This window comes from Netta rufina (assembly GCF_964035555.1).
Source record: "Netta rufina genome assembly, chromosome: 5".
Lineage (NCBI taxonomy): Eukaryota > Metazoa > Chordata > Aves > Anseriformes > Anatidae > Netta > Netta rufina.
This window is the reverse complement of record NC_140128.1, coordinates 45,170,808-45,186,393: the sequence shown is the minus strand read 5'-3', so window position 1 is coordinate 45,186,393 and position 15,586 is coordinate 45,170,808. Positions and strand designations below refer to the sequence as shown.

The window sequence follows — 15,586 nt, the reverse complement described above, 5'->3', positions numbered from 1 at the left end:
GCCCTGAGAGCCCCCACAAATACACCGGTCACGGCCAGAAAGACCATCATTAAACGTACAACAGAAATCCATATGTAATTTTTCAGCGTACTGTTACATCAGGCTTTTACCCCCCTGCTTCATAACCCACAAGGATGGAGTCCATTGACGTTAGACATTAAATATAAAATACCAAGCTCCCAAAGCGCAGCCCCTGCTGCCCCCACGAGCTGCCTTGCAACCAGCCATGTGCTATACAAGTCCCTCAGGCAGCACTTAGAACAAGGAGCAAGGGTTCTTGCTGGAGTGTCCAAGGAGCTGGGTACGCTCCTGTCCTAGATGGTGTCCTCTGGAGTTGCAAAGTTAGGAATAACCCAAGAATCAGGCCATAATTAGCTGGGGAAAAAGGAAATACTACAGAAAAATGCCACCTGAATTTACATAAAGCATTCTTGCACATTAATCTCCAGGGTTTGGTTACCTAAAGTGCACTTTTCAAGTCAGAAATTTGTACCAGGCAGTGCAGTGTTAAAGTATGTAAACCAAATCCAAATAAAGAAAGCACTGCTGTAGGCAAATTAAAAAAAAAAAAATCTTGTCTTATATAGAAAACCGTATACACTGAGCAACCAGTTGTGCCCAGCAGATCTCCAGCTTCTGTGAGCAGACGCTGTGGCTTCCCTGGTGCTTACAGTTTGAGCTGCTGCTGAAGGTCGTGAATTGATCCTGCGCTGCTCTGCAGTTTCTCTTGCACTGATGGATCTTCTTCTAGTTTGACCATTTCAATCACTCCACTGGTTCCAAGAATACATGGAAGACTTAAAAATACTTCACTGTTTATATTGCAACATCCCTGAAACAGCATGCAAAGAACACTGTCATTTATTTCTGCTGATCTTTATCTGAAGCAAAGAACCACAAAGTAACTTGATAATGGTAATTAAGCAAGGATATTTCATCACATGGCATGATTTTATATAGCTCATGTTCCACTTTTTAGACCCTGTACAATGCTTTACTGTACAGAAACTGTAAGGTATTACAGCGTGAAATAAAAAAAATCTTGAATTGTGCCACACTTGGAAGAGTTTCCCAATATAAATATATTAGACTTCTATGACACAGGCCAAGCTGATACTACAAGATACAATCTAGCTGAGGAATTTCTTTGGGAAAACAAAATTCTCTCCTGGGAATATTTTTTTGAGTATTGATCATGTATTCATTCTGTGAGAGACTTCACCAAAGTTACATCATTGTAGCTCAAGTTTACATGATTGATTTTGTTTCTTTTTAGGATCTGTACATGAAAGTTTACTTTCTGTAGTTACTCTAACTACTAAGTTTAACTGTAGTTTAAGGGACTCCTCTACTTTTGCATTTAGTTCATAAAGAATTTAAAACTTTACTTGAAAACACAATGATGAAATGAGCTGTATATCTGTACTTGATTACAGTGAGCAGCCTTTTGTGCTCAACTTCCCTGCACTGAGAATGAACAACCCTTCCAAGTCCTGTAAATAGAAGTGACCAATAAATGCTTCCACCTCTTTTTTACTCATTTGAAATGACTTAGAGCTTTAATGAAGCCTCTTGGGTAAACTTCACACAAAGTCTAGTCTACAATTTTAAGTTAAATGTAGCTTAATAATCTCCTCAATGTAAAGAATCAAGGAGTAACAAAAACAGCTGTTTCAAAGCTGGTCAAATAAAATAACGTAAGAAAATGTACGCTTTCATAAATGATACTGAACTCTTTTTGGTCCCCACAAAAATCTACATTCAACACCGAGCACTTAAATCATGTCACATTTCTCTTCGTTTGCCAAATCCAGCTGTTCCTGGGGAGCTGGTCAGCAACCCTGATCACATTTTCCATCTAAACATTTGTATTTTGAGGTAAAACAATCCACTTTTAATATTGGTTTCAGGTTAACACAACAACTGGTTTATGCTTCATTTGGACTAGAACTGAAGGTGGTTGTTGGAAGAAAGTCATGAAAACAGTGCTACTTCTGAACAGAGGCTATCCAGTATAAATAACATCATTACAGTGCCAACCAAAAGATATTAAATAACCCATTTACCTTTGCCAGGGTGGATACCGAATGAACCTTTCTTTTATTTTTCAGTATACTCTCAGTCAAATCAGCAACCGAGAGCCCAACAGACCAAGATCTCTGACCTTTTCCCTTTAGGATTTCCATAGCTCTATATAAACCAAAAAAAGGGGAGAAAGCGATGTTTAGATTTTCATTATTTAAATTATTACTTTTTTTGGTTTATACGTAAAACCCTACAGACATATAAGCATTTCATAAAAACATGACTCTTTTATTTGGGAAACAACAGAAGAGAATAACAACATTCTTTCAAGAAATTTTCAATAAATATTTTACCCACAGTAGTAAAAATTCTGTCAAGGAGTGGATAAATAAATCAAGTAAAATGATTGAAACTTCTGCTTCACTTTGAAGTAAACTGCTTCTGCACAAACTCTGAGAAAAGTACGCCAGAAAGCTTGCCTCCCCCCTTTTTTTTTAAAAAATGGACATAATTGAACTGGCAGCTCGGATGTTCTCATGTATATCCTACAAATCTTGTTGTGTCTGTGATGTTATCTAATGACAAGACATTATTAAAAACATCAGAAAATCAGCAGGTATATGCACTTACAGAAAAATGAGTGACACACAGACCTACACGTTCATAGAAACTCAGTGTGCGAACATTTTAGAGCAAGCTTCCTCCTCTTCACAAAGAACTGAAGAAAAACAAAACCCCTGCAAACCTGAAGTGTTTGAACATGATGAAAAAACCCTAAGATTATAATGGCATTACCTGTTAGCCACCTGTTCCTTTGAATTCTGAGCAACCATTGTTTCAGTTTGATTTGCATGTGAGTTACAACTGGTCCATGAGAGTACTAGACAGAAACAAACATAGTGTTTAAATCTACATCTTAACAGTGACTAAAATATGGGTTAGATAAGGTGGGAAAATAAAATAATAAAAAAAAAGGGCAAGGTTCCTTCCCCCATAACAAGACAAATGTAGTTGATGACCCACTAAGGGTTTCTATACAGATGAAATAAAACTCTGAAGTATCACTTGACAAGAGACACTTGCTTAAAAATGAATTAATAGGCAAGAATTTTTACATTAGCAGTAGCCTGCCATACATTATACCACACTTCCTTCCTCTTTCAATATATCTAATCTACATTGCTACACTAATTAAAAAGCATTCAAGGTGTTTTTTTTTTTTTTTTTTTTTTTTTTTTTTTTAACTGTGACTAACGTAAAATAGTTTTACAACCACCCCAGGTCTACAGACTTGGTCACAGACCAGAATATTATTCTTTGGAACCACATTATGAAAATTTTACTACCCTGCTCATGACTACCTTCAATACTTTTCTCAGTTAGTTAAGTACTGCCAGAACATTAAATACTCATAGTCATGACACCATATCACTTTACCTTTGTTTTCCCCTTGTTCACCAACAATCCAAGCATCTTTTCCCAGCGCCTGTACTTGCAAAAGGTTTGCGAGTGTATACTGAAATCTCTCCGTATCCAGATTGCCACCTACTCCAATAACTCTGCTTTTGGGAAACGCACTCAGCTTCCATGACACATACGTCATTACTTCAACTATGCGTGAAAGAAAAATATGCTGACAATAAAGGATCAGTCAAAACTCAGACCAACGGCAAACTATTAATCAGCTACAAAACTCAGGACAGACTTGTTTTCTTTAGAAAAGGCAAAAGCATGCATGAACGCTTCAGTAGTTCTGTTCAACCAAAACACCAGCTGAGACGGGGAGGAGGCAAAGAAGATTCACAGACCAAGTGAAGTTCTAAGAGAAATCAAGGGAAACTTCAAAATGAGTCACTATGCTTCCCTATACCAAAGCCCTCATGTGCTTCTAAGTTTAATGCAGCCAGAGTTTCTTCCCCCAGATAAGGCAGGAAATCTTTTCTGCATTTCCACAGCTCTAAATGACAGGAAGGCCAAGAAGCACTTGAAAAATAGAAAAGGGCTAGCAGTGTCTTCAGCCTGTTTACAGGACACACGAGGTCACACATACTTCTTGCCCTTTAAGTTATGTTTTCATTTTTCTTGTTTCACAATATTCCTGACCCAACAGGTTTAGATTTTCCCCAAAAATACAGCTGCAATGTTTACTAGTGACACCACATTAAATATATTAGTAGTCTGTGAGTCTGATCACATGGCACATGACACACACATCTGTGCTTACTGCACAGGAGAAACAGACACATAAAACGGCTGACAAGACAGCAGCTAACGGATGCTAATCTTGTAGGTACAGTGACATTTAAGCTACATACAGAAATATGCAGAAATACATACCTTTTAAACAAAACAAAGTACACTATTTTCTTTTATCTTGGTAACAGTTAAGAAAAACCCCCTCAAAGACAGTGTCCTGCTCAATGCTGAAAAGGAAAATATCTTTCAGAGTAGCAAGAACTTCTGACTAAGTGGGTGCAATCTGAAGTAATATACTTTTAAAACAGCCCAAATAGAAAGCCATTGCAGAGACGGAACATTAGGTGAAGTACCAACGCACCTGGATGGGAAGCAACAAGCAGAACAGAGTTCTGACTGTAGTGTGATACTGCTGGGATAATTCCTCTGAACAAGTCCACATTGCTTTGTATGACATCGAGGTAAGTCTGAGCACTGCCCAGAGAGTTAACCGTCAGCACCACTACTTTGGAATCAGCTGAAGCAGAAAAATCTGGAAATATAAATAAAATGTGTTTTAAAAATTTATGTTACTTTATCAAGTTTCAGATGTAAACCAAAATGCTATCCTAAATGCTTAACTGCAGCATGCAGCTTAAGTTAGGGATTCTTCCCCTTGTGTCTCACCCCCACCACCCCAATCTGGAACGTGTGGCACTTCCACAGCACTTGTAAAACACAGCTCTCCCACAGAACCACTCTTCCCATTTCATAGCAGGCAACACAGAAGAGAGACTGAAGTGTGCCCAAGGCTATAAAGCACAAACTGGACACACATATACAGTTTTGACATATAAGCTTTCCAAACATAATTTTCTTGGCAATGGAAAAAAAAATTATTCATGAAAAGGTTGCTTTGTTTTTCTTCTGACTTGTAAAAGAAGGGCAGAGACTTTATTCCTTTATCCTTTATTTGTTCTTTTAGCTCAATTAAGGATGTGTAGACAGCTATAAGAGTTCCAAAAGCCTACTTATGTTAGCCTTCTAATACTACCTCTGAAACCAGCTGTAGCCAAAGCGAAGGCCTACTGTACCTACAAAGTGTAAGCTTACTAAACAACATAATACCAGCTTGCCCCAAACCTAGACATAAGTACACTAACAGGTTACAGTACAGAAGCATTTAGTAACACTGTGACACTACTAATAGCATCACCAGCAACAACATACAAGCTTCCATTCTCACAGAGAAACATAAATATGTAACAGGTGCACAAAAGACAAACAGAGATTTGTGGTACAGTTCAACAAGCAGAGTTCAGGAAAAAAAATTTGCTAGCAGAAAAATCTGCAAGATAAGATCAAAGGATGTAGCACAGGCAATGTCAGGTGGAAACAGAATAATCAAGTAAGATGCTTGGTGTAACCAGAACACATCCCTGTCCCCACATCACATCAGAAGCCTCATGTGAAAGTCTCCCGCCCAATTTTGTCTTGTGGAGGGTCCAAGGAACATAAAAACACCACAGGTAAGCAAGGAAAAATGAAGATGAAAGATGTTCAGTTCCAACTTCTACCGTGGAAGAGCTATCAAGCTACATCACCTCAAGCTCTGCGACTAAAGCCATTCCAGCAATAAGACCTAGTACCTTTGCTGATCTCCACATTTGGCAGAGCAAAGATCTCCAAGTCCATGGTTCCTCCTTTTGCTGCACCTTCAGAAAGATCCAGAAGAACCACCTTGTCTGCAACACCCTAAATGAATAACACAGTTCAACAATAAAGCACAACTGGTTCTTGCCAGCGGTGGGAATAAAAACAGCTTTCTCCAATTCAAAACAGCATTTGTTGTACTGTGTATAAAATCAGCATTATGGGGAGACCTCAACAAAATGACTGACAAATCACAAGAAAAAGAGAATTAGTTTAATGAGCTGAATTGGAAAATAAGGCATTATGAAACAAATTAACAAAAAAATCTCTAGAAAGTAATAAACATTGTCTCTGAGCATATAGCTGCAACACAGTGCAGACCATCTATAAACCCCCTTTCCAGGTGACTAGGAGATGCCAATTCTAACAGGCTGCAGCTTAGGCAACAACTTGTTAACAAAGGATTTTCAAAGTACATGAATTCCTAATTCAACCCTTTGTATTTACAAAAGCTGTCTGAGAAAACAGCAGAAACTAATGCTTCTGTGCATCCATAAATTAACTGAAGGGAAGAGGCCAATGACATAAGCAGTGACACAACTATTGAAAATGCTGAGCTAGTTCTGTGTCAGACACTAAGAACTAGGTTGGAAGCCTCTATATTAATCAGGTCTGTAGCTATTTACATTAATTACATACCTTTGCTGCAACCGCTAACACACAGGCGATGCCAAGATCTCCAGCTCCAACCACAGTAATTTTGTTGAAATGCCCTCCATTTTTGTCCCCACCAGTTTTACTCTTTGATTTCGTGTCAGTTTCTCCTACAATTAAAAGGAAAATACAAACTGATGAGCTATTCCATACTGCATCGATACAAGTATCGATGCTCTGTAAAGGATCACGGCTACAGTTAAACCAACTTAGGTAAGCTTCTTCAAAATAGTGGTCAGTCTGACCATGGAAAATTCATCCTAACTCCAAAGGTATAACACACACACACACTCCTCTCTCAACAGGAATGTTTTCTCACTAAATGGAACATATGAGCATAACAATAAGCAGCAGCTAGACACCAAGACCATAGAAACAATACTCCCTTTGCTACTGCTACAGGCATGAATATATACCAGGGTCAGAAAATCCTGTAAAAGAGTTAAAATTTTGAAAAGACATTCAAAATCAAGCTTGATTAAAATACAATGACCTGAGGTCATTGAGCCAATGGTACTGGTAATGCAACAATTCCCGTTCTGAGTATAACACACAGATTTGTAACAGAAACATTAAGATTGATCAATTGATTTGAAAAATGTATTGCATACACACGTGCTCACAAACATGTCTGTGTACACAATTACCAGACGAAACAGCAGAAAAGGGTTCAAAGGGAAGGATTTGCACTAGTTGCAACAGATGATCATCTGTGATTTCATTTAAAGAAAGGATTGACTTGAAGAGTATGTGTCAAGATGAAGAACAGCACAGGAGTCATAAAATACCCAGATAAGTAAATCATGAGAATTATGAAATGCAGGAATTTTGCCCAAGACTTAAAATAGGTGAGATAAAACAGTGAAGCAAAAGATGCCAAAGAGCATCCACTCCTGAAGGGTGTAAAACAAAAGACCAAAATCAGCTTGCCACCACTGAACGAGAAGAACCCAAGAAACACAATGCAGCCTCAACACCAGCACTCCTTGTCCTCAGTGCTGCACCCCAGTCGCTGTGGGCTGACAGGTCTCAGGGCTTGTGACTGCCGATGTGAGAGCGTGAGCACATGAGATCTGAGGGAGTGAATGACTGTGATGGGGTAAAATCAACTTGTTTATTCTAAAATCACGTTTTCACAATGAATTTTCTTGCAGTAATTTCCTACAAACAAGTAGTGCTAAGTCTGCAGCACTTTTCAGTGGGCTTAAAAGCAAATAACCAAAATGAACTGCATATTCAAGTAAAGAGAGTCTGAGCTCTCTATTCCAAGAAGCGCTTAAGAGAAAACACCAATAACTGTGGACATGCAAGCACCAAAAATTCAGACATTAGCATTATGCAGGCATCTTTGTGTTATTAAGTAATAACAATAAATTAATAAGTACAATAATTAATAAGTACAATGTGTTAGAACATTACCAATATACGAAAATATCCACACCTTCAGTAATCTTTGCAATGTAGGAGAGAAGTTCTGATTGCCTGGCTGCATCAGAAGATGACAATGAATACAGAGGGAGCTCTTCCTCAAATTTTGCAATCATTTCCTTGATTAATCCAACAATAGTTGATTTAGGCTGAAATACAGGAAGATGACAAAACAGTTGACTAGCTTTATCACATACCAGTATCAGCTGTAAACTGGAGCACTTTCATAAAGTGCCATAGCTATACAAAACCTGGTAAAATTATAAATATTGACACCTTTAACATGGAAAGATTTAAGGTAAAGAAAAGCATCACTTTTTAAGAAGATACTTTTCAAACAGGAGGACAACTTAAAAGGAATGTAACAAAAAGGAATTACAGAATTTAAATGACCAGTGCAACTAGTTTTTGAAAGCATCCATGGACATATGAAAGCCTTTGATCTAACTACGTCAAATAATATAAACAGGGCAAATCTTAGCTAGAGGAAAGACAGCTTCCTTCTTAGATGAGCTTAACTGAGCAGAGCTTTGGTGATTCAGTTCTTCTTTAGGCAAGAAGACAGTAGACGTTTGAGCAATAGAAACAATTCCCATGGGAATTTCTCTATTAATCATGGAAAATATATCCTATCCTTTTTAAAAAACTAGTGTTCATTAAATCACTTTTGCTGGCCTGACATAGTTACATTTAAGGAAGTTATTTAATGGAGCATAAAGTTATTTAGCAACAGCACTGGCTTTTGAATCTCTGTTCTAATGATTCGCATAGTTCTATTGAAAAAAGACATCCCCAAAAAATCAGAACTTCCACTGAACCTTCCAGGGATACTCAATTTGTCTACTATTATTATTAATTATTCACTGAAACAAAGGGAAAAACATCAAAATGTCCACACAGGCCTTACAATACTTTGTAACAAACTCAATCCCATTTTTATTCAGCCTGAAATAATTGTCTTTAGAATCAACTGCATTTTTCCTTATGATCACCTCATACTGGCTGAAAGCTGTAATTTCAAGAGGTGCTAACATTCTGCTTCTCTTTGCATAATCATTTCTATGTTGTTTGTTAAATGTGTAAACAAAAAGCCCCAAACCCTATCCACCCCTCTCCATACATGTATAACATCAGACATCATTCCCAGACACCTTCCCCTGCTGCCCCTCTTACATGGCTCCAATTTTGCAGGTAGGGCAAATAAATCCTGCCATGAGCATCAACATGCTTTCCCACTGAAATGCCCATGTTCGCAGTTGGCTTCAAGAAGCAAATGGGGGGAGCAAAGGGATGAGAATCCAAAATCCACAGACGAATAGGTATGTTATAGGAATTACCTGTTCAACACAAACAAAATCATTACCAACCTCTGCACTGAGAAGAAACAAAAAACAGGTGTGCATGCACATGATTCACATTTCATAATAACAAAGAAAAAAAGCCAGACAAATCACTTTCTAGTTTTGCACTCAAAAGCATTTATGTTACTTAGGCCACTTCACAAAAGCAGACTTGTCTGGATCAACTTGACATGCCATTGATTGAGTCTTGATTAACGTAAGTTTTTTTTTCTCCTTGTTGTTTTTTTCCCTTGGGTACTCTCTGTCAACCAACGTGTCCAGTTTTCTAGGCAAATAAATTTGTCACACTATATGATTTATTTATTTATTTAATTGACTTATCTTATAATGCCTTATTTCAACATCTGTGTGTGCATGAAGATACTTGTTTATGGAGCAGAAGCAGCTTCTGTCAATTTAGGCAAAATCCTTTATAGCTACCTTTAATGAAGCTACAGTTCGGAAACCAACAAGAGCAATACCAGGATCCCAAAGGCACGACACAGATTTGTATTCATTCACATTCTTGGGTATTTGATCCTATAGTGTGTGTACATTAGCCCTGAGCATACCCAAAATGAGAAAGGGTACCTCATCTCACATATGCATTCTAACACAGCTTAATCTAATAATTTAAAGGCATGGTTTTCATGTTTGATTTTAACATTCCACTTCATTTACAACACATTCAGGAGCAAACTTAACTCATTTTGGCTGCTGGAAATGAGTAGCAGCACTCTTGCTTTTTCCCCACTTCTCCCATCTGGCTGCCAGAGCAGAAAAGCCATCTCTACTACATCAGCCACACGTTTTTCTAAGATTCTCCATGACCAATCAGTATGGTATGTTGTTGGGAGGCGGTACCCAGCACATTCTATAATTAGATTCATAACTAGTAAGGAAATTACATTCAATTACTCTTACCATATTTCACTGGAACTGTACCACTGAAATTCAGGAGGTCTTTCTGGGATCCATCTTTGAAGGCTGAAATTAAAAATCAAAATGGTTATGACAATCCCATCTACAACTACAAACATACACTGCTATTTTTTCTTTAGAAATCAAATACATTGCTCTAGTCACCAATGTTACAAAAGTGTCGTCCGTCATGTCCATCTGTCCATCATCTCCCTCCTTCCCCCCCACCTTGTCTTCCTTTGTGGTAATTCCTTAATGGAATCTTAATGAAGACTGGGCTGGTAAAACTAAGGATATCACTAGTCTGAAAATCTGGTGTGATAAGAACATTCAGTCTTTCTGAAGGAACCTAGATACTAGATTTGACAAGCTAAAGACATAAAACTTCCTTAAATAGAATCATGGGATATGGGAAAATGCTGTTACACATAAAGAAATTTAAAAAATCAATCTTCTACAGTTATTGACACATTAAACTTAGTTTTTTATACATCTGCTTTCTTCAAAAATAGTCACATAGCAAGAGGAATTTTGCTGCAAGTCAGAATAAAGGTAGGAATGCACCTGGAAGACATTCACATTATACACCATCTGAATTGATGGCAAGAAAGAATCATTCAAAGTAACTGTATCACTTCTTACTGTATGTGTTCATGGAGAACGTGAAGTTAGGGTAGGTCTTGTTAACAGTCTTCAGTTCTTCTATGGTCAGGTCCCTGAATTTATACTGAAAAGCAGAGACAAAAAAAAAATAATCAGAAAAAAGTTTCCTTTCAAAGGCCATTTCTTTCATTACCAGAGACAGGGAGACGGAACCAAGAGAAATTAGAAACAAAAGAAGGGGCAGATAACAATTACTTGTAGCATTATCAATAGCTTTGGCATGAGATAAATGTGTTAAACAGCTGATACCAAAAAAAGCTTTGAAAGAATCACGGGTCTGCTGTTGCAACACGAGAACTCAGTTTCTGACCTCATTCTGCACATACCATTCCTCCTCCTCATCTGTGTGAGCACACAGCCGCTACAGGGAGCTGAGCCAGGGCTCACTGTGCTGTGAGACTTGCCACAAAGCAGCACCTAAAACCCATCTGCTCCTCAGTAAGACCCCCCCACCAGAACCATAGCTAGAGCTGCTTACACAGCACCATTATTTTCCCCTTTGCATGCGAAAACACAAAGCTGTGGACAAGAAATGCCCTTTAGTCAGCTTCTCGGTGTTCAGTCTGACGGGATGCCGCAAAGACAAGCGCATAAAACTCAAAGGTGCACAGGCGAGGAGCAGCCACGCAGCCTGCATGTAACATGTTCTCCTAAGTGTTGACACACCTGGCTGTGAACCAAAGCCATCCCTCCCCAGCTGACCCCATATTCATAAAACAAAAGATATATTCCTATTAAATACGTTGTTTTCCTATTAAATACGTATTCCTATTAAATAGGTTGCAAAGTCCTTCTGAGGTGTATCAGATATGAAATGTCTCACGTTGTGAGCCTGGCGTTTAAGTATGCATAGCTCAGTTTCTCATACAAAAATTAAAAAGTTTTTACCTCACGGGGATGCTACGAAAACAAATCCCTGCCTGAAGAGCCCCTAGATGGCAGGCAGAGGCTATCAAACAAGCCCCCAGGACACTGACAGCCCTTCCCGAAGTCCCACTGCGCGCCCCCACACTTCGTCCCCAGCCCCACCAACACCCGAGCCACCTGCAGCACAGCCTTAGGGAGGCCAGGTAAACCGACCCTGCTCCCCCGGCAGCGACCCCAGGGCTGCGGAGCCGATCGAGCCCCGCCACCCCAGCCCCCTGCCACGCTGCCCTGCGGCCCCCCGCACCCTGCCCAGCTGCTTCCTCAGCTCCTCCGCCGCGAACGCCATGGCGCCGGCTGCCGCCTCCCAGCCGCCTCAGCGCCGCCCAGCCCGGCCCGGCCCGGCCCCGCGTGAGGGCAGGCGGCGGCCTCGCCTCAGGGCCGCTGAGGGGCGCCGCTGACTTCTGGAAGCTGACTTGTGGCAAGTCCCCGTGAGTCACCGCTGCTCAGGTACGTACTTAGCTCCGGACTGCCTGTATGCGTGCGTATCTCTCGCTCTAAGTATTTCTGAAGCGTTAGTGCCGCAGCACCTACCCAGTTGCAGACCAGTCAGCGAGGGACGGGGTGTGCAGACCCCACTGGCAGAGAAGCTCCCCCTCGGGCAGGCGATGAGTTATTTCTGCATTGATACAGGCGTAAGGGGGCGTAGGACACCACCTCGCAGTTTTCGCCTTCCCAGACTGATTTTTTATTTTCCCAGACAAATTGCTGTTTTTTCCTGGTGGTAAGTAAGGGAAGTTTTGTGCTTATTAAGGGTATCTCAGCATGTCTGAGTTACCCAGCTGCACCTCAAGGACTGTGCTCTTCAGGGATGCTCCAAGTTCCCAGGGCAGCAGACATTATCTTCTGTCTGTTTTTTTAAGCACATTTCTTTCTCTGTCAATATTTTTCCCATTACAACTGGGCTGCCTTTTTGGCTGCTCCCATCAGTAAAACACTGAGACACGTGGCAAGTCATACCTGTAGGTAGGATGTCCAACTCTTTGAAGAGGAGTTATGGGGAGGACAGCCTTTCCTCCTGCCTAGCGGTCTCACTTCGGTCAGTCCTGCCCTTTCCCAAAGTCTGCGTTTGTGCAGAAGCTGCCAACCTGCAGGAGAGCAACTGAAGGGCAAAATGCACAAAATGGCAGCAGCAAGCAAGTCCCCAAGCCCTACAAAAATGCTATGGTAAAGAGCCTCTCTAAAAAGTGAGAGGCTCACTTTTTACATATCCTTGGCCACTTGGGTTTTGTGGCAGGACGAATCGTGACCTGAGAACTCTGGACTGGGATGTATACAAGTTACCTTTACTACAGCCTCACAGACTTGAAGGCTGTGTACTTTTCTGAAGGGTGAAATATGGTGAATCCCAAGATGAGCTGTTACAGAATGACCTGCATGAACATTAGAATAAGATCCTTTCAAATTTTTTGTCTCAAAATGTCTCAAAAATTTCATTTTTTAATTTCTTTATATTTCACAGTAAAGACAACTAGGCAAATCTGAAAGATACGTAGTATTAGACACTTAGTGACTGAAATTTGGTTAGACACTTGGTAACACTTCGTGCAGTATAGCCAAAATAATTGTAGAAACTGGAACAGTAACTATATACCATTGGTAGTGATACACCACTGTCATCTCAAGGCTGAGGAGTACACCATTGCCGTGAGGCTTACAGGTCATCCCTGACTAAGCACGCACCCAAACTACAAGGCCAGATTTCTTGATATTCACTGTTTGAACTCTGCTTTAAATTCAGAACAGTGCCTGTGCCTTCTGACTCAAAATCTGCTCTACACATAATATGCAAGGAATAACTCCATATTGAATTACATATCCTACTGCCAGCTAATCTTGTGGTGATTAAATATCTTCCTAGCAAGCTGGTGTTCTGCCCACACAGATAATGGCCTTGCTACCCCACACACCACCCTCCAGCAGTTCCTCCCTCACATCATCTCACAGGTTGCCATTTCCAAAAGTACATCTTGACATACAGAGCGGAAAGTTGCCCAGAGAGGCAGCTTAAGAAAAATACTTCTCCAAAAGGTAGCAGAGTCTTATTATAAGCCCAACCTGATCTGATGAAAATTATAGTTTTCATTTAAATCAGTAGTTATACCAGGTTGCACAGGTTAAAGACTTGATTTCTACCTTTTCATTATTGAAATTCTCTTCTTTATTTCAGCTTTGGAAGCTAGCTCCTGACTTCCCTAACCCAGCACCTCCCACTGTATTAAGCAAAAAGAAAGCTAGCAGTATAATTGCCATTCCTAGAGATGTTTTCTGCAGGTTATTGGCTTCATTGCTGTATGCATACACACTCACTGCAGTCAGCTTAAGTATGACACAGGCCAGAAGTGCTGGGGATAGTGAGGTTGAGTGTGGCCAGCTGGAGAGCTACTGATAGCTCCAAGAGCAGCAGGGGTGTTCTGGTAAAAGCAGTTCTGAAGATAAACACACCTTGCCTTAGCCCCATCTTGAAGCCATACGTGGGTGGTTTCAAGACAGTAAATGGTATCTGCCTGCCCAGCAGCTCATATGCAAGTCTCCACCACAGTGCTCTTAAATTATCCAGCACTGTCTCTGCTCTAGAAAAGCTTTCACATGCACATTTACTTTAAACACAAATCATCTGGTAAAGCCAGCGGAACTGGTAATACTGTGTTCTTCTAAAGTGTGCCCGTAGCATTTTGCATATATTACTACCAATCAAGCTTCAGCAACTTCCTTAAACTGGTATTTATTGAGCAGGCACCCAATATATCAAACTTAATAAATTAAGAGCTCCTATCTCCATAAAAGCTTGCCCTGTGTATTCAAAAACAGCACTTTGTCAGCACTAAGTGTATAATACTGAGATATTTTCTTTGAGACTTGATAGAAGACATGGCCGGTTAGACAAAAAATAAGCTGTGGTTTCACAGGTGCTGAGGGAGAGAGCAAAATAAAATGAGAGGCTCCTGGAACATGGAGCTAGTTGTACTGCATGTGGCCTGTGAATTTTATTCAGTTTTACACAAGAGGAAAATGGCATCATCTTCTGTGTTCTAAAATGTCATACTTCAGACACTGGCCTTAATCTTCTGGTTAACCTTGGGCATTCTCTATTTCTGTGCTACCTTTGAGCAAAGCCAAAGGAAAAAGTTGCCAGGAACCTTTCTCCAGTGGAGAAAATCATGCAATAATGAGCTGTCCAAATGAAGAGTAATGGAACAGAAATTAAAGTTACAGAAGCTACATGCCATGTGCAATATTTTCCACTTCTGAAGTATACTTCTGTGATCATCCCAGGTACTGAAGGTCTGGGAATAAATGAAGACTAAGTACACTGCAAGTGGCAGGGGAACAGCTTCCTCACAAAACCCATCAAACTGGCTTTAGCTCTGGACATATCACAGGTAAAATCATCATTTATCTCACTGTTCACCTTTGTTCTGGACAACCATGTGATCTGAGCACAAGCCATACTATGACTAGCTCATTTTATCACTGTTCCATTATCTGTCAGTTTAAAAGCACAATCCAGCCAAGACTGTATTTTAACCAGCAGTTTCACACAACTTCAGACTTCTTTGCCAACTGCACGAGGCATCGATCAGTCTTCCACAAAACGGTTCATTTTTCCTGCATGCTGCCTTCCCTTTGTACACACAGCACATAAACAGAGGTGATATGAATAAGGGGTTTGCTGGTTTGCACACTGTGGCTGGGGGAAGAGGGCTGTTAACAAGTGCGTCGCTCTGCCTGGACTCTGAAGA

General features: G+C 40.2%; 1 protein-coding gene across 1 annotated transcript; it reads right to left on the bottom strand.

The window, feature by feature from the left end:
- Nucleotides 1-56: 56 nt before the first annotated feature.
- Nucleotides 57-12,169, bottom strand: UEVLD (UEV and lactate/malate dehyrogenase domains). The gene is made up of 12 exons (XM_084287880.1): nucleotides 12,091-12,169; nucleotides 10,899-10,983; nucleotides 10,260-10,322; nucleotides 9,169-9,332; nucleotides 8,009-8,144; nucleotides 6,553-6,677; nucleotides 5,850-5,955; nucleotides 4,583-4,753; nucleotides 3,463-3,636; nucleotides 2,821-2,905; nucleotides 2,067-2,190; nucleotides 57-832 (listed from the first exon to the last, which is right to left on the bottom strand). Exons 1-12 carry the CDS (start codon nucleotides 12,130-12,132, stop codon nucleotides 668-670), a joined length of 1,440 nt encoding a protein of 479 aa, XP_084144006.1. The 5' UTR covers nucleotides 12,133-12,169; the 3' UTR covers nucleotides 57-667.
- Nucleotides 12,170-15,586: the final 3,417 nt, after the last annotated feature.

Coding starts and splice junctions, on each gene's coding strand:
- UEVLD (XM_084287880.1), bottom strand. CDS start 12,132: ATGGCGTTCGCGGCGGAGGAGCTGAGGAAGCAGCTGGGCAGG. Junction 10,984..12,090: donor TGAGGAAGCAGCTGGGCAGG/GTGCGGGGGGCC, acceptor TCTGCTTTTCAG/TATAAATTCAGGGACCTGAC. Junction 3,637..4,582: donor GCTTGTTGCTTCCCATCCAG/GTGCGTTGGTAC, acceptor TTTCACGCATAG/TTGAAGTAATGACGTATGTG.